This window comes from Lactuca sativa, chromosome 4 (genome assembly GCF_002870075.4).
Source record: "Lactuca sativa cultivar Salinas chromosome 4, Lsat_Salinas_v11, whole genome shotgun sequence".
In the NCBI taxonomy this organism is placed as follows: domain Eukaryota; kingdom Viridiplantae; phylum Streptophyta; class Magnoliopsida; order Asterales; family Asteraceae; genus Lactuca; species Lactuca sativa.
This window is the reverse complement of record NC_056626.2, coordinates 220,622,540-220,643,304: the sequence shown is the minus strand read 5'-3', so window position 1 is coordinate 220,643,304 and position 20,765 is coordinate 220,622,540. Positions and strand designations below refer to the sequence as shown.

At 37.4% G+C, this 20,765-nt stretch overlaps 1 protein-coding gene across 15 annotated transcripts; it reads right to left on the bottom strand.

The window, feature by feature from the left end:
- Window positions 1-17,682: 17,682 nt before the first annotated feature.
- On the bottom strand, window positions 17,683-19,270 carry LOC111881612 (auxin response factor 3-like). Of its 15 annotated transcripts, none has more exons than XR_006190810.2 (6): window positions 18,780-19,262; window positions 18,566-18,616; window positions 18,440-18,489; window positions 18,189-18,325; window positions 18,012-18,102; window positions 17,683-17,940 (listed from the first exon to the last, which is right to left on the bottom strand). XR_006190810.2 is itself a non-coding variant. In XM_042901315.2 (6 exons), the coding sequence occupies exons 3-6, from the start codon at window positions 18,444-18,446 to the stop codon at window positions 17,796-17,798; spliced, it is 375 nt and encodes a 124-aa protein (XP_042757249.1). In that variant the 5' UTR covers window positions 18,447-18,489; window positions 18,566-18,665; window positions 18,780-19,260; the 3' UTR covers window positions 17,683-17,795. The 15 variants fall into 15 exon arrangements, 8 of the variants coding, with proteins under 8 accessions (XP_042757249.1, XP_042757248.1, XP_042757251.1 ...); XM_042901315.2 differs by having other exon boundaries at window positions 18,189-18,272; window positions 18,392-18,489; window positions 18,566-18,665; window positions 18,780-19,260; XM_042901314.2 differs by having other exon boundaries at window positions 18,189-18,272; window positions 18,392-18,489; window positions 18,780-19,260.
- Between the last annotated feature and the right edge of the window lie 1,495 nt (window positions 19,271-20,765).

The window sequence follows — 20,765 nt, the reverse complement described above, 5'->3', positions numbered from 1 at the left end:
CGAAGCCATGAATGACACAAAGTGGAAGAAGGCAATGAACGAGGAGATGGAAGCTCTAAAGAAAAACAATACGTGGGAGATAGTCAAGCTTCCAAATGGAAAAAAAAACCGTAGGGTGTAGATGGATCTACACGGTAAAACTGAATGAAAGAGGAAGCGTGGATCGGTATAAAGCAAGACTCGTAGCGAAAGGATACACTCAAAAATATGGAATAGACTATGGAGACACATTTGCACCGGTTGCAAAAATGAACACCATTCAAATCTTGATCTCAATTGCAGCAAATAAAGATTGGCCTCTAAAGTAATTCGATGTAAAAAATGCTTTCTTGAATGGGTACTTAGAGGAAGAAGTGTATATGGATCCTCCTCCGGGAATTGATTGTGGTGGAAGTGTATGTAAACTTAGAAGGGCATTGTATGGACTGAAACAGTCCCCCCGAGCTTGGTTTGGACGATTCTCGAACTTTATGAAACAAATAGGATACAAGCGAAGCGATGCAGATCATACCCTGTTTGTAAGAAACAATGGTGGAAGGATAACAGCCTTGATTGTGTATGTAGACGACATGGTTGTCACCGGAAATGACCATGATGAAATAGCGAAACTCCAATTGTTGTTGGCGAAAGAGTTTGGACTTAAAGACCTTGGACAATTGAAGTATTTTCTGGACATTGAAGTGGCAAGGTCTAAGGCTGGAATTTCTATAAGTTAGAGGAAATACGTACTTGATCTACTTGCAGAAACCGGAATGATGGATTGTAAGCCGGTACAAACACCAATAGAAGTCAACCACAAACTGATGATGCACTCTGACCAAGTTCCCACGAATAAAGAAAGGTATCAGAGACTGGTTGGGAAGTTAATTTATCTATCACATACTAGGCCTGATATCGCTTACGCGGTGAGTGTGGTTAGTAGATTCATGCAGTCACCCAGTGAAGATCATATGAATGCAGTGTACCGGATTCTGAGGTATCTGAAGTCTTCCCCGGGTAAAGGATTATTCTTTGGGAAGAATGAAAGTGAGCAGGTAATTGGATACACAGATGCGGATTGGGGTGGAGATCGTACAAATGGAAAATCCACCTCTTGGTATTTTACCTTTGTAGGAGGAAATCTGGTTACTTGGAGAAGCAAGAAATAGAAGGTGGTTGCACGCTCAAGCGCAGAGGCTAAATTTAGGGGAATGGTGCATGGAATTTGTGAGTTGTTGTGGATCAGACGGATTCTTAAGGATTTGGATATTGAACTGAAGACCCCAATAAAGTTATACTGTGACAATGAAGTGGCAGTTAAAATAGCAAACAACCCAGTTCAACATGATCGTACCAAGCACGTGGAGATAGATAGGCATTTTATTAAAGACCATCTCGAGAAAAAGACGGTAGAACTTCCACATGTAACATCGAAGGAGCAACTCGCAGATATGCTAACAAAGGCAGTATGTGGAAATGTATTTAATAGCTCTCTTGGCAAGTTGGGAATGTTGGACATACATTCTCCACCTTGAGGGGGAGTGTTAACGAGAGCTATTCTCGGATCTGATAAATGTTTGTTACCTAGAATTAAGCTTAATTTCCTGTAATTCAGGCTGTAATTTAGATATTAGTTGTATAAATGTATGTGATCTGTACATATTTATTCAATGAAAAATACAGAAAACTTCTTCCCCCCCTGTACTCGTACCTTTTGAACACTTATTAACATTTTTTATTCAAGATTTAGATATTAATGTTGAATGAAACCAAACCACTAACCTGATCAATCAAATCGGGATTCATTAATAGTTAGGGAATACGTAAAGATGACATACAATGTGAAGATGTTGCTCAGAAATTATCCACAATCTTTATATTAATTTTGAGTTGTTATCGTATCAACTATGACTTTTGTATCAGTAACTGTTTGAAGATATAGTCCTTCAATAAAGAAGGCATGAATAATTAACAACATTTAGATGTTGAATTCAATATGCATTAACACGTTCCAAACGCAAGTGACTGGCTGTCTAAATGTGAGTATAAACAATGGAACTTTTTCAAAATTGTTCATTCTTTCAGATTATAGTGTTGTCTATGTTTGAAAAAATGGTTGATTATTCACAATGAGTATCAAAATTCAAAATATAATGGTTAAAGAGGAGCCAAATAACGTTTACTTTACTGAGTATCAAATGCTATAAACACATGATGAATTGAAGTTAATGAATCAATAGGGAAAGCATGCTGATAATTATAACAAACAAAAAAAAAACACATAGAAGATCAAAACACGACCATTAAATCGCACTAAGCACAGGTAAAATACATGTAAAATGACCCTTTAAACATAACAATATATCTTTGCATTACGGATTATCACGGTTCTTCCAGGTTTCATCTTCATCAACTCAACTGCACCACATTGTTCAATGATGTTAAATACATGTAAAATGACCCTTAAGCCCTTATTTTTTACAATTACAAATCATTATAATTTATAAAAATATTTTTCTGTATCAGAGAAAAATATAGAAAAACATAAAGTACTTTCATCACAGTATTGATTTGGCCTTGAACTAATATTTATTTTTATTGATTTAGCAATTAAACTATTATTTACAATAATTATAAAACCAATAGTTCGATAGCGCCTAAATGAATAAAAGGGAAGAAGTACATTATGTGTTCTATGTATTTTACCTTTTTCCTTGTCAAATCTAATTCCCACAGGATACCCATCTTATGAAGTTCAGATGACACAACAACTATCCATCCTTCTTTTTGGGTTTACTTTAAGTGTTGTGTATAACTAATGAACAAAATAACAGAAATAGGCAAAACGAAATTCTTAAATTGTATCTTAATTGTTAAAGAATTGAAGTGAAAAGGCAGAAAAAGAAGCATACCTCTACAACAACAGTGAATCATACTTACTCTAAAACACACCTGCCCATGTTGCAATTCACAAAATGAAGGAAGAATCTTTAGTTATGGTCTTTCAACACAAGAAAATTGGTGCAGGGTAACCTTATCTTAAAAAAAATTCAGTAAAAGTTAATTCCTTAGCATTGTCTGATCTAAAAGTCTAAATACTAACTCCAAATTGAGTACGAATCATTTGAAAGAACTTTGGAATAACTGTTTGAGCATCAGACTTTTGTCTAACCAAATAAATCTCGAGCAATCATCAACCAAAGTAATGAAACATCTATGCCCCTGATGAGAATTAACACAATATGGCACCCATATATCACAATGAACTAAATCAAATGGATTAGGTTTGACATTGTTTAAAGAAGGAAAAGACAACTTCTTCTGTTTTGCTAAAGGACAAATTGAACATGGAAACAATATTGATTGGTAGTGTAAAAGTAGATGATGTATCTTCAAGAACATATAGGCCAACTTGTACTTTATCCCTGCAAATCATCATCTTGTCCTTCATCTGCTTTATAATGGCAAAATCATGAAAAAAATTTAACTGTAATTGTAATAGTCTGTGGTTTAGTGATGGATGTGATAGAGATAAGATTTAGTTCAAATTATGGCACAAACAAAACATCTCTAAGAAGAAGATGTGCATTGAGCTTAATGTTTCCCATATAATGAACTGAAATTCATGATTGATTTGGTAAAAGAACTCTTGTATTTGTAATTCCTTTCATATCAGTAACAGGGGCATTTTGGTCATTGTGACTCTCCGCTTCAGGTTGATGGAATGAAAATGGATATTACATACGGAGGGGGTGTTCATATTAGTTACATAGCAAACATTACATAGCAAACATATTAGTTACATAGCAAACATATTAGTTACATACGGAGGGGGTGTTCATATTAGTTACATAGCAAACATTACACTGAAAAAGGTAAAGTTACATAGCAAACATTACATTGAAAAAGGTAAATCAGTAATTTGTCATTTCTACAACACTTGCAAGAATTAAAAAAAAAAAAAAGAACAACAACAACAACAACAACAACAACAACAACAATGTGTTTTAAGATCTTATCCAACTTTTGACATATTTAAGAGCCAACTTATAAAACTTTCTAGAAAGAAAACCATTTTTATGCCGAATAAATCAAAACCAAAATATGATGAAATGAGTATTGTCCCTGCAATTATATATTCAACATCGTTAATTGTTTTAAATAAGCACTCCATAATTAAAAAACAAAAAAAAAAAAAAACAAAGATCAGTTAAGGTTGGTAAATTCATCAATTACTGCATAATAACTTTTAAAGCTCTTTTTGAGTACCTAAGAACATATAACTAGAGGTTTTTTATATCATTTATAGCTAATAAATACAAAAGGTGTCATACAACAAAAGAATAAAAGAAAATATGATTAAAATAAAGCATTGTAAAGTACGATTCTTCTACCCACATACACACAGTCAAACAGTGACATTTAGAAAATCGCACACATACACATAAATGAAACAAATGTAGCATCAATTTTATAAAAAAAATGTAAAAAAAAGGTAAATTATAAGAAATAAGAACTTACTTTACTCTTTTTAGTGGTATACATACAGCTGATGTCATCTACTGTTACATGTCATTGTTCTTTCCAAATTAATCCAAGAATTCGATTTAAGTTAAGATTTTAGAAATATAAGAAGCCTCATCCTCACCTTATTTCCTAAAGTTGTGTAGACATCACCAAGTTGAAGTCGGATGTAACGACTTCCTACAATAACTATCTACTCTGGAACTGTCTCTAGTTTCAATGCATCATCAGTTGTTATAACTGTGGGAAACTAATTCTGATTTAGTCAATAGTCTGACCTAGTTTGTAGGTGAATAACGTGGCTAAGTGGCCACATAGATAGGTGCACATGACTAGCTTGTTTTTAACTTTATTTTGTTATTTTGTTCAGCTTTAAATATCTTTAGTGTAATCGTTTTAAAAAAAAAGTGAAATAAAAGAAAATATTCTCAATCTCTGTAGTCCAACTGTTTTGATGGTATGTTCTTGATCTGATCCGCAGCAGGTTGTTCCAACACTTGGTATCATAGCTTCCTCTAGTTCATGCCAAAGTACATCCGATACGAAGACATGTCAAGTTCTAGCCAGCAAATCACGAAAGAAAATGGTGGAGTTTCATTCCAGTGTCTGATGTTGACTTCAACAAACTACACTACATGGGCTATAAATATGGAGGCTATCATGGATGCTCATGGAGTATGGGAATCCATTGAAACACCAGTCGGAGTGACTGTAGATGAAAAGAAGAACAAGATGGCGCGGGTGCAAAAAGCAAAAGAAAACAACAAAAGATGTTTGGGAGTCACTCAAAACACAATATCTTGGTGCTGATCAAGTGCAGAAAGCAAGATTACATTCACTCAAAAGTGAATTTGATGCCCTACGGGTGAAAGACGGAGACTCCATAGATGAATTTGTAGGAAAACTGAGTGGGATGCACTCAAAGTACAACAGCCTTGGTGCCACTCTTGAAGATAGTACACTTGTGAGAAAGTTACTTGATTCAGGCCCTAAAAAGTATCTTCAACTGGTGGCATCAATCGAACAATATTCAGACTTGGATACGATGCCATTTGAAGAGGCGATTAGAAGACTAAAAGCTTACGAGGACCGACTAAGACTTTGAAGTGAGAACTCAAGCGGTGATGCAAGTCTACTACTCACTCGATCTGAAGGGAAAAACCGTCAAAATTCGGTTGGGGCAAACTCCACTATGGCTGGAAGAGGAAGGGGATTGTCTCACCATGAGAGAGGAGGCAGAAGTGGAGGTCATGAAGAGCAAGCACTCGAGGAAGAGGTGGTCGTGGAAATAATCAACCATCGCGTGATAACAACAACAAATGGAAGAGTAGAGATAAAAAGCACATAAAGTGCTTTAACTGTGAAACATTTGGGCACTATGCTTCTGAGTGCCCACATCGAAAACGCAAGGAGGCTAATGTGAATCTCACTGAAGCCCATGAAGAAGAGTCGGCTCTACTATTAACTGTATATGGAGAAAAAACATAGGAGGTGGTAATGTTGAATGAAGACAAGGTATTCCCATCTACTAAAGGGAATGAAGAAGACACCTGGTACTTAGACAATGGGGCCAATAATCACATGACAGGGGTGAGAAGCTACTTTCTTGAACTGGATGAACGGGTAACGAGTCAGGTACGGTTTGGAAACGGATCCAAAATTCAGATAAAAGGAAGAGGGATGATTTTGTTGGAATGCAAAAACAAAGAGCGACTTGTCATTGTAGAAGTATATTATATTCCAGCCTTAAGTAGCAACATACTCAGCCTAGGGTAGGTGACGGAGGAAGGATATAATATCAAAATGCTACATGAGTTCTTATGGGTACACGACATCAATAATAGGCTTATCATGAAGGTACAACGTTCAAAAAACCGCCTGTACAAAATTATATTGCACACCACACAACCAATATGCCTTAATACCAGTCTAGATGATGTTGCTTGGCTTTGTCATGCAAGATTGGGGCATGTGAATTTTCGATCCATTGAATCCATGGTTGGAAAAGAGATGGTACGGGGTGTACCTATGATACAACATCCCACACAGGTATGCGAAGGTTGTCTAGTTTCTAAGCAAACTAGACATCCATTCCCAAAAGAAGCTCAGTGGCGTGAAAACTACCCGTTAGAACGGTTGCATGCAGATCTCTGTGGCCCCATAACACCACACCATCATAGATAATCGGTACTTCCTTCAGATTGTTGACGATTACAGTAGGTTCATGTGGGTGTTTATTATCAAGACAAAAGATGAAGCGTTCACACCCTTCAAGAAATTCAAGACTCAAGTTGAAAGTGAAATAAACTTCTAAGTAAAGACCTTACATACAGATCGGGGAGGTGAATTCACCTCCAACAAATTTAATGATTACTGTAGTAAGGAAGGTATCAGGAGACAGTTGACGACCCCTACCCCCCTTCCCCAGCAAAATTGGGTTGTAGAATGTCGTAATCGGACAATTCTTGAAGTAACATGATCGCTATTGAAGACCATGAACGTACCAGAGGTGTTGTGGGGTGAGACGGTACGTCATGCAGTGTACATTCTAAACCAGGTTCCAACAAAAGGCGAGAAGAACATGACACCATATGAAGGTTTGAAGGGAACGAAACCTACACTTGAACATGTTAAGGTGTTCGGGTGTGTTGCACATACAAAACGACTTGCAAATCACCTCACAAAGCTAAGCGTTCGAAGCAGGGCATTAGTATATCTTGGTTCAAAACCTGTCAGCAAAGCCTTTCGTTTATTTGACCCAAGAGAGAAGAAGATAGTCGTGGCCCACGATGTAATATTTAGTGAAAAATCAAATTGGAATTGGGCTGGGCCCCAAGACAGCAAGCCTACCCCAAATCCGGACTGGATTGAATTCCAAGATAGGCTGGTCCTTGAGGAAGATAGGATAGACATCGATGTAGAAGAAGAGTGGAACCCTACACCCCACATTGAAGCAAACACCCCACCATCACCTCTAACGAGTCCGACATCGACCAACATTGGTATAGGTGACTCAACTTCTTCTGCCCCATTTCAAACAGGAAGCTCATCAACCGGATCAAATGGAAACAACAATGACCATTCAACATATGATCACACTCCAGTTCGTGGTTTTTGCTCACTACAAGACATCTATGACGAAACTGTTGGATAAGGTGTCTAAGTCCATAACTATTTCTGGTATGTACTTGACCCGACCCGACATGGTCCATTTGGGTTGCATGGCACCATGCAATTGGATAAACTAAATGAGAGAAATAACGCTTGGAGATTATTAATATATTATAAGTTCTAATATATTAATAATATTATTTGATTAGTTTGATCAAGAATTAATTTAGAATTAATTAAGTGATCAAAAGATAACTAATTAAATATATGGGTTGATTAAGTAAATCATCCATATCTTGTATAGTGGGCTAAAAGGCTCCATGGATCATCAAGTTGGGTTCCACCCATAGGATGCTCCATGGATGCTCCATGGGAGTTACAAACCCATGGGTCATGGAAATGAAGAGTCATGACACATTAGGGTTTAACCCTAGATGTGTCAACACTATATAAGAAAGATAATCTCCACCAAAATCGGTTGACACAAAGAAATAGAGGGCTTGGCCGATTTTGAAGAGTGTGTATTCTCTCATAAGTTCTTCCAAGAGCATTTGGTGTTGTGTGAAGCATTTGAGGCATCACCACTTGAGGTGCTAGGCTCACAAGGTTTCAAGGAACACAAGCAACAACAAGGTAAGTTATTCTATCTATACTTTATGTTAAAATTGTTCCCCATATATGCTAGATAGGAATATAACCTTGGAATTCAACTTTGCATGACAAATTAGACAAACATAGATCCAAGGTTATTAGGGTTGCATGTACACTTAGGAAGTGTTAGTATGCTCAAAACCCATCAGTGGTATCAGAGCCTAGGCTTGTTTGTTCTTATTTGTGCTTAAAAGTTGAAAACAGGATCGAAAATTTGCTGTCTGCGATCGGACTCGTCGAGTCCTTAGGGGGGACTCGTCGAGTCCATGAGTATCTTCAACCAACTCGGCGAGTCATGTTCATGCACTCGGCGAGTAGGGTCGAATGAGTGCAGAATTTCGATTCAGTTGCTGAAAAAATGAATTAGAAACATTACCCTAAACTGTTTTAGTAAATATAAACTTGTTTTTGGTGGTGTAATGTTTTGCTAATTCATTTACAACAACTAGTTATCAAAATTACAAAGTTTTATGTAATTTTTGATTATGTTCATATTCATGTTCTTGTTCTTATGATGTTTTAGATGATCATAGGAATTATTTGTAATCTATTTGGTAGTTTAATTCTTGATCATAATGTGTTTTAATGGAGTCCATAACTTATCCTTAAGTTATGGAAAACCAAGAGTCACACTTGAGTTAAAACCATTAAGAAAACACAAGAGTTATAAAAATGAAGAGTCTTCATTTTATGACTCTATTAAACTCATAAGTTACAAGAAATGAAAAGTTTTGAAAGTTACAAAACTTGCCCTCAAGTTTTGGAACAAGTAAAGTTAAGTTAAAACTTTAGTTCCAACCCCTAGAATTTTAAAAGTTAAAATTCAACCCTTATACTTATATTATGATGATTTAATAATTATATATATATATATATATATATATATATATATATATATATATATATATATATATATATATATATATATGTATAAGAACAAGTCGTCTTACCGCTAGTACGCCTCATTCACGAAGCCGGTCTATAAGGTGGGTATAAGGTTGTTGCCTATAAAATGGTGACTTAATGGGTGTATATTCTCACCCACCGCTTGCTTGACTGGTGGAGGGTCGTTAGCCGAACGGGTAAGACAAGGACTTATAAATTCTCATTCAAAGTATGATGAATATATAAAGTAACTAAATGTTTATTAAATTCCCAATCTTAGTTACTTTAGGAAAAATGTGAATAAGGTGCTAATCCATGAAATAACACTTTACACTTTGTCTGAGTCGTTGGTGGAGCGTGTGTGGTTAACCGGCACACTAACTTGGACTTAACAAGGTAGGTAAAGGGTGACTTAAGGTTTATTATAGTATCAGTGGAGCGTGTGTGGTTTACCGGCACATCGATTAAGTGATAAACTTTAAGGGTACCAAGTGATTTGCATGGTTACTTCACACCTCGTTTTGTGATCCTCGGCATCCCAGTCACAAAACCTGGAGGGCACTCCCGAGATTGAAACATGCCTTTGAAAAGTTCATTGGATCTCAAAGAATCTAGGAATTTCTAAAACCAATAAAACTAAATATTTAATATTTCGGTTTTCGTGGTGGAAATTGGTGAATCGTCATTCACCTACCTTTCAAATATGGTATAGCTTAGATTACGGCATACCTCTTCTAAGTTATATTATATTGTGATTGGATCTTAGCCTTAATATTACATTTGGGTGTTTTATTAAGGACTCTCTTAAATCTAAACTAAACTTGTTCTTCTTTTCAGATGTCTTCAACTAATGCTTCTGGCTCGAATCCTAATGGCTCCTTTACTCTTATGAGTCTGTGTGGGAAAGTCACCTTTGATGGATCCAACTTCAATAAGTGGATCAGAAACATCAGGATGATTACCCGCTACGAGGACAAAGAATATGTCCTTGACAAGGAGCTTAAGGAAATTGACGAGTCCACTGCAACTCCCCAGGAGATCGCTGACTTCCATACTCATGAAAGAGATGCAACCAAGGTGGCTTGCATCATGTTAGCCACCATGACAGCTGAACTCCAAAAGTCTTATGAAGACTTCTACCCTTATGAAATGCACCAAGATTTGATGGAAAGATACCATCAAAGTGCACGACAAGAGAGGTACGCAGTCATCTGCTCCATGATAACGACCATGATGAAGGACGGAGAGTCCGTCACGAGCCACATGCAGAAAATGCAAAGGTATGTGGATCGGTTGCTGAAGCTCAATGTGAACTTCCTTGAGGAGCTTGCAATAGATATCATTTTGCACTCCTTACCATCGTGCTATGATCAATTCCGCATGACATATCACATGAACAAGGAAGAGGTCACCCTCAGCAAACTTCAGGGACTTCTCAAGACCGCAGAAACAGGTCTTAAGGGGAAGTCAGTTGCTATCACTCCTACTCCAGAAACAACTCCGGTCTTGGCAATCGGGCAGAGTCGGGGGAGGAAGAGAAAGAGATCTTCAAAGGGTACCAAGGCTCGGACCCTTGATGGCTCTTCTTCAAGTGGAACCAAGAAAGGTTTCATTACTCCTTCTTCTGACCCAAAAGAGGCTGAATGCTTCTATTGTCACGAAAAAGCTCATTGGAAGCGGAACTGCCCAAAGTACCAGCAAGATGTAAAGGATGGGAAAGTCAAACCCAACCATGCAGGTATTTACACTATCATTTCTAATAACTCACCCCATTCGAAATCTTGGGTCCTTGATACAGGTTGCGGAATTCATATTTGTTGTGACTTGCAGGGACTAGGAAGAAGTGAGAATGTGGAGCAAGGAAGAATAAACTTAATCATGGGGAATAGGAAAGTTACACCTGTCACCAAGATTGGAGTTTATACTTTATCGCTAAGTAGTGGGTTAAATTTAGATTTGAATAAATGTTGTTATTCGCCAGAAATGGCAAGAAATATTATTTCCTTTCATGCATTGTACAAACAAGGTTTCACCTTTTCGTTTGATAATGAAGTTGGTTCGATTAATGCTTTCTTTAATAATGTACTTTATTTTAAAGCATTACCTTGTGATGGTGTGTATGAAGCTGTATCTATTGTAGATAACTTAGGAAATAATGTTTTGTGTATTGATTCTAATAATAATAACTTGGATAAAGCATCATTATGGCATTGTCGTCTTGGACATATAAGCAAGAAACGCATAGGCCAACTCCAAAAGGATGGAGTCTTGGAGTCGTTTGACCTAAAGTCAAATGATAGTTGCGAATCATGCTTACTTGGAAAAATGACAAAGTCACCCTTCACAGGCTCATGTGAAAGGGGTGAAGGTTTGTTGGACCTTATACACACGGATGTGTGTGGACCATTCAAACATGCCACTAGAGATGCTAATCGTTATTATTTGACTTTTACCGATGATTACAGTAGATATGGATATGTCTACTTAATCAAGCATAAGTCAGAGACTTTCGAGAAGTTTAAGGAATTTAAACAGGAAGTCGAGAATCAATTGGGCAGGAACATTAAGATGCTTCGATCCGATCGTGGTGGTGAGTATCTTAGTTCAGAGTTCCTCGACTATCTAAGGGAATGTGGGATAGTCTCACAATTGACACCTCCCAGGACACCGCAGTTGAATGGTGTGGCTGAGAGGCGTAATCGAACCTTGTTGGACATGGTTCGTTCCATGATGAGTCGAGCTTCGCTACCAATCTCATTTTGGGGGTATGCATTAGAGACTGCTGCCCATATCCTTAATCTAGTCCCTACAAAGAAAGTTGCCAAAACTCCTCACGAGATGTGGACTGGTAAAGTACCTAAACTAGACCACATCAAGATTTGGGGCTGCGAGGCTTTCGTGAGACGCAAGACTCATGATAAGCTCGAACCCCGAAGCGAGAGGTGTATTTTCATCGGCTACCCACAGCATTCCTTTGGTTACCTCTTCTACAGACCTAGTGACAACGTGGTCTTTGTAGCAAGAAGAGGAGTCTTTCGAGAAAGAGAGTTTATAAGCCAAGGAGACAGTGGGAGGCAAGTTGATCTTGAAGAAATTCAAGAGTCAAGTGGTGAAGGAACTTCAAACTCTAGCCCTCAACTTGAGGAGGAAACTCCTGTTGAGCCAATTGACGAATCTGTACCTCTGAGGCGTTCCACGAGAGTTAGGAGTGCACCTGAGCATTACTATGGATTCCATATTACTGCAGAAGGTGAGACACTTATTAGTGATGAGACACTAGTAAGTCAAGATGACCCTAACAGCTACGAGGAAGCCATGGCAGGCCCCGAGTCTGCTAAATGGAAAGAGGCTATGGATAGCGATATACAATCCATGTATGACAATCAAGTTTGGAACTTGGTTGAGAATGTACCAGGTCGAAAAACTGTAGGGTGCAAATGGGTCTTCAAAAAGAAGACCGACATGGATGGTAAAGTACACACTTATAAGGCTAGGCTGGTTGCAAAGGGCTTCTCTCAAATTCCTGGAGTGGACTATGATGAGACCTTTTCTCCGGTAGCCAAGATTAAGTCTATTCGGGTTCTGTTAGCTATAGCCGCATTTCATGACTATGAAATTTGGCAAATGGATGTCAAAACCGCTTTCCTTAATGGAAAGTTGGCTGAAGATGTTTACATGAGTCAGCCAGAGGGTTTTGTCAGTAACGAGTACCCTAATAGAGTGTGTAAGCTTGAGAAATCCATTTATGGATTAAAGCAAGCACCTCGCAGATGGAATCTTTGCTTTGATGAAAAGGTCAAGGAATTTGGCTTTTCTAGGAGTGAAGATGAATCTTGTGTATATGTCAAGGCTAGTGGGAGTATAGTTAGCTTTTTGGTATTGTATGTGGATGACATACTACTCATAGGAAACGACATTCCAACCTTGCAGGAAGTAAAGTCCTGGCTTGGAAAGTGTTTCGCTATGAAGGACCTTGGTGAAGCTGCCTATATTTTGGGGATAAGGATTTTGAGAGATCGGAGTAAAAGACTAATTGGACTTAGTCAAAGTACCTACTTGGAGAAGATTCTGAAGAGATTCAGAATGCAAAACTCCAAGAAAGGAGAGTTGCCCATCCAGAGTAGCGCCAAGCTGAGTAAGACACAAAGCCCTAGCACTGAGGCTGAGATAGCAGAAATGAGTCGAATACCTTATGCTTCGGCTGTAGGTTCGATCATGTATGCTATGACGTGTACTCGACCTGATGTAGCCTTTGCCTTGAGCATGGTTAGCAGGTTTCAGGGGAACCCTGGCAAGGCACACTGGATTGCGGTAAAGAATATTCTCAAGTACCTACGAAGGACTAAGGACTGGGTCCTTACCCTCGGTGGGAGTGATGACTTGAGAGTTGTAGGGTATAGTGATACTAGCTTCCAGACTGATAGGGATAACTTCCGCTCTCAGTCGGGCTGGGTCTTTACCCTAAATGGAGGAGCAATTTCTTGGAAGAGTTCCAAGCAAGAGACAGTGGCAGATTCTACTTGTGAATCAGAGTATATTGCAGCTAGCGAAGCGGCAAAGGAGGCGTTATGGCTGAGGAACTTCATTGGAGACCTTGGAGTTGTACCAGCTATTAAAGAGCCGATGGAAATTTTCTGTGATAGTGAAAGTGCTGTTGCCTTAGCCAAGGAACCAAGGGATCACGGGAGATCCAGACACATCGACAGAAAATACCATTTCATCAGACATCGGATCGAAGAAGGACTCCTCGTGGCAAAGAGGGTATCATCAGATGAGAATCCGACAGATCCCCTCACGAAGGGACTGACTCGGGTTAAGCATCTCCAGCATGCTCGGAGCATAGGGCTGAAGGATGATATTAGATTTAGTAGTTAGATAATCTCGAAATTTGTAAAGTGTAATTGACATTTGATGATGAATAAAAGTGTTTTATTTATAAGTAAAGTGTTGCTATCTCTTGTCGATCGTTTACTATATTTCTTTTGCATGTTTTGACTTCCAGAATAATTTTGTTTGGTATAACATATTATTCAAACCTCCACAGTCGGTCATATGTCGGAAGTAGGTATGAATCAAGACTGTCATGTTTGGTTATAGAGGTCTGGGACAAGGCTACGACAATCATGAGTGCTCATAAGTTCTGAGCATTGGACTCAACCCACGCTCACTGGAATCACTTCATGGAATTCTATCTCGAGTGATCGTGAGACGGTAATATCATATAAGTCTTTAAACCTACAGATATGATTTGTTACTTACAAGTTGGTTAGGCATTGATTGTACGAAAAACGCATTGGTAACTCGATGTTATAAAATCGTGCTCTTATGTGTAATTCAATGAGTAGTAGAACAAACATATGAGTCGAAGTTTATCTGTTCCTTCTTGGATTAGAAGCTGATATCTGGGCCCCTCGATGATTTTGTTTTGACCTATGTACCGGGCCCGGTCAGAACTAGATTGATGTGTTCAATAAAGTTCTTTGTCAAACAAATCGGAAATCGGGAAACAAATGTTGGACAATAAGTAAGACATTGTTCCATGTATTTGTCCGACTGATATCTAGAACAGAGGATTATATGATCACTTATCTTAAATGGCGTACCATCATCTTCTCAAGTTTCGAGAAACCTTGTAAAGAGCTACGATTGCCGATCGGTTCCTGAAGTCATACTTGCAGTAATAGTTACTAGACTTATCCAAGTGGGAGACTGTTGGATAAGGTGTCTAAGTCCATAACTATTTCTGGTATGTACTTGACCCGACCCGGCATGGTCCATTTGGGTTGCATGGCACCATGCAATTGGATAAACTAAATGAGAGAAATAACGCTTGGAGATTATTAATATATTATAAGTTCTAATATATTAATAATATTATTTGATTAGTTTGATCAAGAATTAATTTAGAATTAATTAAGTGATCAAAAGATAACTAATTAAATATATGGGTTGATTAAGTAAATCATCCATATCTTGTATAGTGGGCTAAAAGGCTCCATGGATCATCAAGTTGGGTTCCACCCATAGGATGCTCCATGGATGCTCCATGGGAGTTACAAACCCATGGGTCATGGAAATGAAGAGTCATGACACATTAGGGTTTAACCCTAGATGTGTCAACACTATATAAGAAAGATAATCTCCACCAAAATCGGTTGACACAAAGAAATAGAGGGCTTGGCCGATTTTGAAGAGTGTGTATTCTCTCATAAGTTCTTCCAAGAGCATTTGGTGTTGTGTGAAGCATTTGAGGCATCACCACTTGAGGTGCTAGGCTCACAAGGTTTCAAGGAACACAAGCAACAACAAGGTAAGTTATTCTATCTATACTTTATGTTAAAATTGTTCCCCATATATGCTAGATAGGAATATAACCTTGGAATTCAACTTTGCATGACAAATTAGACAAACATAGATCCAAGGTTATTAGGGTTGCATGTACACTTAGGAAGTGTTAGTATGCTCAAAACCCATCAGAAACACAGCCATTAGAAGAAGATCAAGATGAATTAATGTTTACAGGAGAGGAACCTACAACCTATCTTGAAGCTTCAAGTGATCATGAATGGAGAATTGCCATGAAGAAGGAACTAGAACCGATTGAGAAGAATGATACGTGGAAACTGACTTGTCTACCCAAAGGCCATAAACCCATTGGGTTAAAGTGGGTGTTCAAGTTGAAAAAGGATGCAGAAGGTAATGTTACCAAGCACAAAGCCAGAATAGTCGCGAAAGGTTATGTGCAAAGAAAGGGAGTTGATTTCGATGAAGTTTTCGCTCCGGTGGCACGTTTGGAAACTATCTGGATGTTGTTGGCTTTAGCAGCCAAGGAGGGGTGGAAGGTTCACCACCTAGACGTAAAATATGCATTCTTGAACGGGGTCTTATAGGAAGAAGTGTACGTAAGGCAACCTGATGGTTTTGTGGTTGCAGGTAAAGAACACTTGGTGTATCGCCTAAACAAAGCCTTGTATGGATTGCGACAGGCTCCAAGAGCCTGGAACATGAGGCTTGACAAAACTCTTAAGGGACTAGGTTTTTAGAGATGTCCTCAAGAGTATGCAGTCTACAAACTACGAAGACCAAAAAAGGTGTTAATAGTCGGAGTTTATGTGGATGACCTGATCATGATAGGCACAAGTGAGCAACAAGTTGATGTTTTTAAGAAGCAGATGCTGAAGGAATTTGATATGAGCGATTTGGGCAAGCTATCCTATTATCTTGGGATAAAAGTTCAACAAAATAGAAGCAACATCACAATAAGCCAATCCGGATATGCAAAGAAGGTGTTACAAGCAGATGGGATGGAGGAATGCAACCCCTCAAAGTACCCGATGGAACCAAGACTAGCTTTGACTAAATATGAAGGTGGTGTGCCTGTGAATGCTTCAAATTATAGGCGACTCATTGGTAGCCTTTGCTATCTAATCCATACTAGACCTGATTTGGGGTATTATGTTGGAGTAGTTAGCAGGTATATGGAGTTGCCTAAAGAAAGTCATCTTAAAGTTGTCAAACACATCCTGAGATACATAAAGGGTACAACCAACTATGGGTTGGTGTACCAGAAGGGAGGAGATGAAGAGTTGATTGGGTTCAGTGATAGCAGTCATGGAATGGATTTAGATGATCGAAAGGGAACACCTGGGACTGTGTTCTACCTATCAGATAACCCAATCACATGGTCATCCCAAAAACAACAAAATGTTGCATTGTCTTCCTATGAGGTGGAGTTTATGGCATCAACATCGGCGGCGTGCCAAGCACTATGGCTAAGAATTTTGTTGAGAGATTTGACTGGATGGAAGATTGGAGCTGTCAAGTTGTATGTGGACAATAAGTCAACTATAGCTCTCATGCAAAGCCCGGTTTTCCACGGAAGAAGAAAACATATTGATACAAAGTATCACTTTATCCCTGGGTGTATTGAAAGGAAGCAAGTTGAAATGAACCACATCAGTGGTGTTGAACAAAGAGCGGATCCCTTAACCAAAGCTCTACCTCGAATCAAGTTCATTGAGATGAGGAAACTCTTAGGAGTTGAAATGATTGAAGACACAACTCCGAATTAAGGGGGAAGAATGTGGGAAACTAATTCTGATTTGGTCAATAGTCTGACCTGATTTGTAGGTGAATAACGTGGCTAAGTGGCCACATAGATAGGTGCACATGACTAGCTTGTTATTAGCTTTATTTTGTTATTCTGTTCAGCTTTAAATATCTTTAGTTGTAATTGTTTTAAAAAAGTGAAATAAGAGAAATTATTCTCCATCTCTGTAGCCCAACTGTTTTGATGGTATGTTCTTGATCTGATCTGTAGTAGGTTGTTCCAACAATATCAGTCTTACCTGTAACCAGCTATCATATTTAGTTCATTTAATAAGAAGAAAGAACATTGACAGATGAGTAGATGACATTCAGACACAATAGTAGTGCCAAAACATGTCAAGTCAGATTGTTTTTGATTTTGGTGGCAAGATTTTGGGCATGATCAGCTACCCATTGTCTGTCATACCCAACAGCAGCAACCTATTAGTACAAACAAATATGACATTTAGTAGATTGTCTGAAGCTTGAAAATGAAATAAATTTGTGGTGGGAAATAGATATGTCCATAAACGAAATGACTTCGTGTGGTGTTCATATCAGCATGACGACAACTGGAGTAAAGTAATCGGTGTCACATTTGCAAAGTCATTCATCTGTAAACTACAAAACATTGCTAATCTCGAAGCCACCTTTGGTTGTGTTGCACTTCGAGCCCCCAACCTTAATACTCCATCATCACCCCTAAAACACCAGTTGAAAAATGACTAAAGTGACCTCACGTTTTTCATACAAAATGACCAAAATGACCTCACTTGAGAAAAAGAACCGCATCTCCACACACAAGACACTTCTTGTTCACGAAGGTACTCCAACCATGCGTCAGCAAATGCCTCCGAGGTTGCCCTGCTCGAATTCAGTAATAATTTCGATAATTATTGCAAATTAAGAAACGGTTCCAAAGGGAAAAAAAATATAATTTTGATTAGTACCTCGGTAGATATGTCGGAATTTCCATTTTGTCCCATGAAGTTCTTTACCTACAAGCTCTTGCGAAGTGTCCTGTTGTTGAGTTTCTTGAACCATGAACCATTTAGTTGCAGATTAACATCAGTAAAAATGACCATTTCTATAAAACAGAAGCAACCAGTGAGATTCTTAATTGAAATTGACCAAATCTTGCTATAAATTTTACCTAAAGTTCTTTTTTGTACCACAAGTGACAATTGCATAAGGATCTTACATGTCATTCAAGTTGGCAACAATAGGATTCTTATATGCTAATAGTTCCACCTTCAAACATAACAGATAATGCTACAAATCAGCAAGAACAAAAGAAATGAAAAGCCATTTAGAATTATAGATACACCTTGATTACATAATTAGAGCTGCCATTAAAGTCACCCTTTTATTGATCTATCTGCAATAATAAGTATAGAAGTGCTTGTCATATACAAAAGGACAACCACCTGTGAAACAAATAGTATGTAAAGTAACAAAAATTGAATAACCCTACGTTCATGGTCTCCCTGTTCCAAGATCAAAACCAATTAGTTGCTAATTTATAATTTCATACAACGAACCTGAAAGTTGTCCTATAATTTAGTGAAGCTGTAGAAAGTGACTTAATCCACATAGTTACTCATAAAGCTGACGCAAATTAGGGCGGCCTCCCCTTTTTCATTTCCGTTTACCTTGAAAATCGAAGGAAAAATTTAGGAAACTGCAAAGTATATAGATAGAAACCGATACAGATTGAAATCGAGATAGACAAACAGGGGCGGGATGGAGGAGCATAGGTCGCCGCGTCTGGTGATATATAAATCCAGATCGAGCGGCGCCGACGGATGCAACGACGATGGTTTGCGGCTTTCTTCTCCATATATCGACGTTCGTGACTCTCTCTCTCTCTCTCTCTCTCTCTCTCTCTTTCTCTCTCTCTCTCTCTCTCTCTCAATTTGTGAAGGGGTGGGAAACGGAAAATAAGAAGGCAACGAAGTTTGGAGAAATATATAAAAACTGATGGCGGTAGACCACTCCATTGGTGAAGAGGGGCGGTGGGAAATGGAATAAGGACAAAACATAAAAAGAAATTAAAAGACGACAACAAATACCATTGGTCAAAAAGGCGGTAAGGTGGTAAGAAGCAAAAGATAAGGACGACAAAACATATGAAGTTGGTGCAGTAGAAGGGAAAGCAAAACCTCAGTGTCAAAATAATGAAAACTTAAACTTTCGTGGCCAAACATGAAAGAGAAAAAAAAGCTACTGCAACTAAGGGTTTTAAGCTTTTATGGTATTTAAAATAAAATATATTCTTTGTCAAGGAGAGGGGGTAAACAATAGCTCTTCTTCTTGTCAAATGTGCTCGATTGGCGTGGATGACGTGATATATTCTTTTGGATTGTCCCATTACGTCAGAGGCTATCGTTTGGATCTTTAATTGGTGTAACATTCATTGTTAAAGGTTATCTCCGGTTTCCGAGTTTTTGAATTTCGTCGTTATTTGGGGAAATTGTCCAAAAAAAGAAAAAATATTCTTACGATTTGTTACGGATTCCTGTGGTGCACGTGGAAAACAAGGAATGGTGTGGGGTTCAACAAATCATATACGTCTTCTCCAAAGCTTACGGATAATGCTCTTCGGTTAATTTTTGTAATTGTAAATGAAAGTTTTGGATTTGTTCCCCTGTAACATTTGGAGTTTGTATTTTTTTCTTTGCCCGGCCTTTCCTCTTTTAGGCCGTGGTCTTTTATAAAATCTGTTGTTTTGCAGGAAGAAAAAAAAAAAAAAAACTATATCCTTTATACTTTGCGTAGATTTTAGTAAAGTTTAAAAATAGATCGCCTATAAATAGCCTATCTTATTTTTGTTTTCATATATTTCCACAAAGCTAGGGCCACGAACATCATTTTCTCTCTATCAAAAAAATATTATTAACTAGTTAAATGAAGCATCTAATGTATATTAAGAGTATGGAAGGGTGAGCAAAATAGGGTCAAATTTTTTTTATTATATATTTTTGTTTCTAAAAAAACTTGTAATAATAATAATGATAAGTTTTTTTTTTTTTTTTTTTTTTTTTTATTTTTTTTAATTCATTTAGACTTTTGATAATATTTAATTCCACTGCCTGCCCTGATAAAGTGAATACCAAAATTATATTTTTAGGAACTAGTTAAAATAAGGAGTAAATGACAGAAATAGTCCTTATGGTTTGGTTGAATTTGTAATTTTGATCCTTAAGTTTAAAATTGATAGTTTACATCCTTATAATTTTTAAATATTCACTACAAGTCTTCGATCCATTTAAAAATAACAAATTACCCGTTATTTTATTTTTCTTTTTCCTTTAACTATATATATATATATATATATATATATATATATATATATATATATATATATATATATATATATATATATCACATTATATATATATATATATAATGTGATATTTATTTTAATAAATTTAATATAGATTATTTATAAAATTATTTTAATTTTTTTAAATACATTATTTAAATTATATAAAATCATATTATTATTTATTCTTAGATTTATTTAT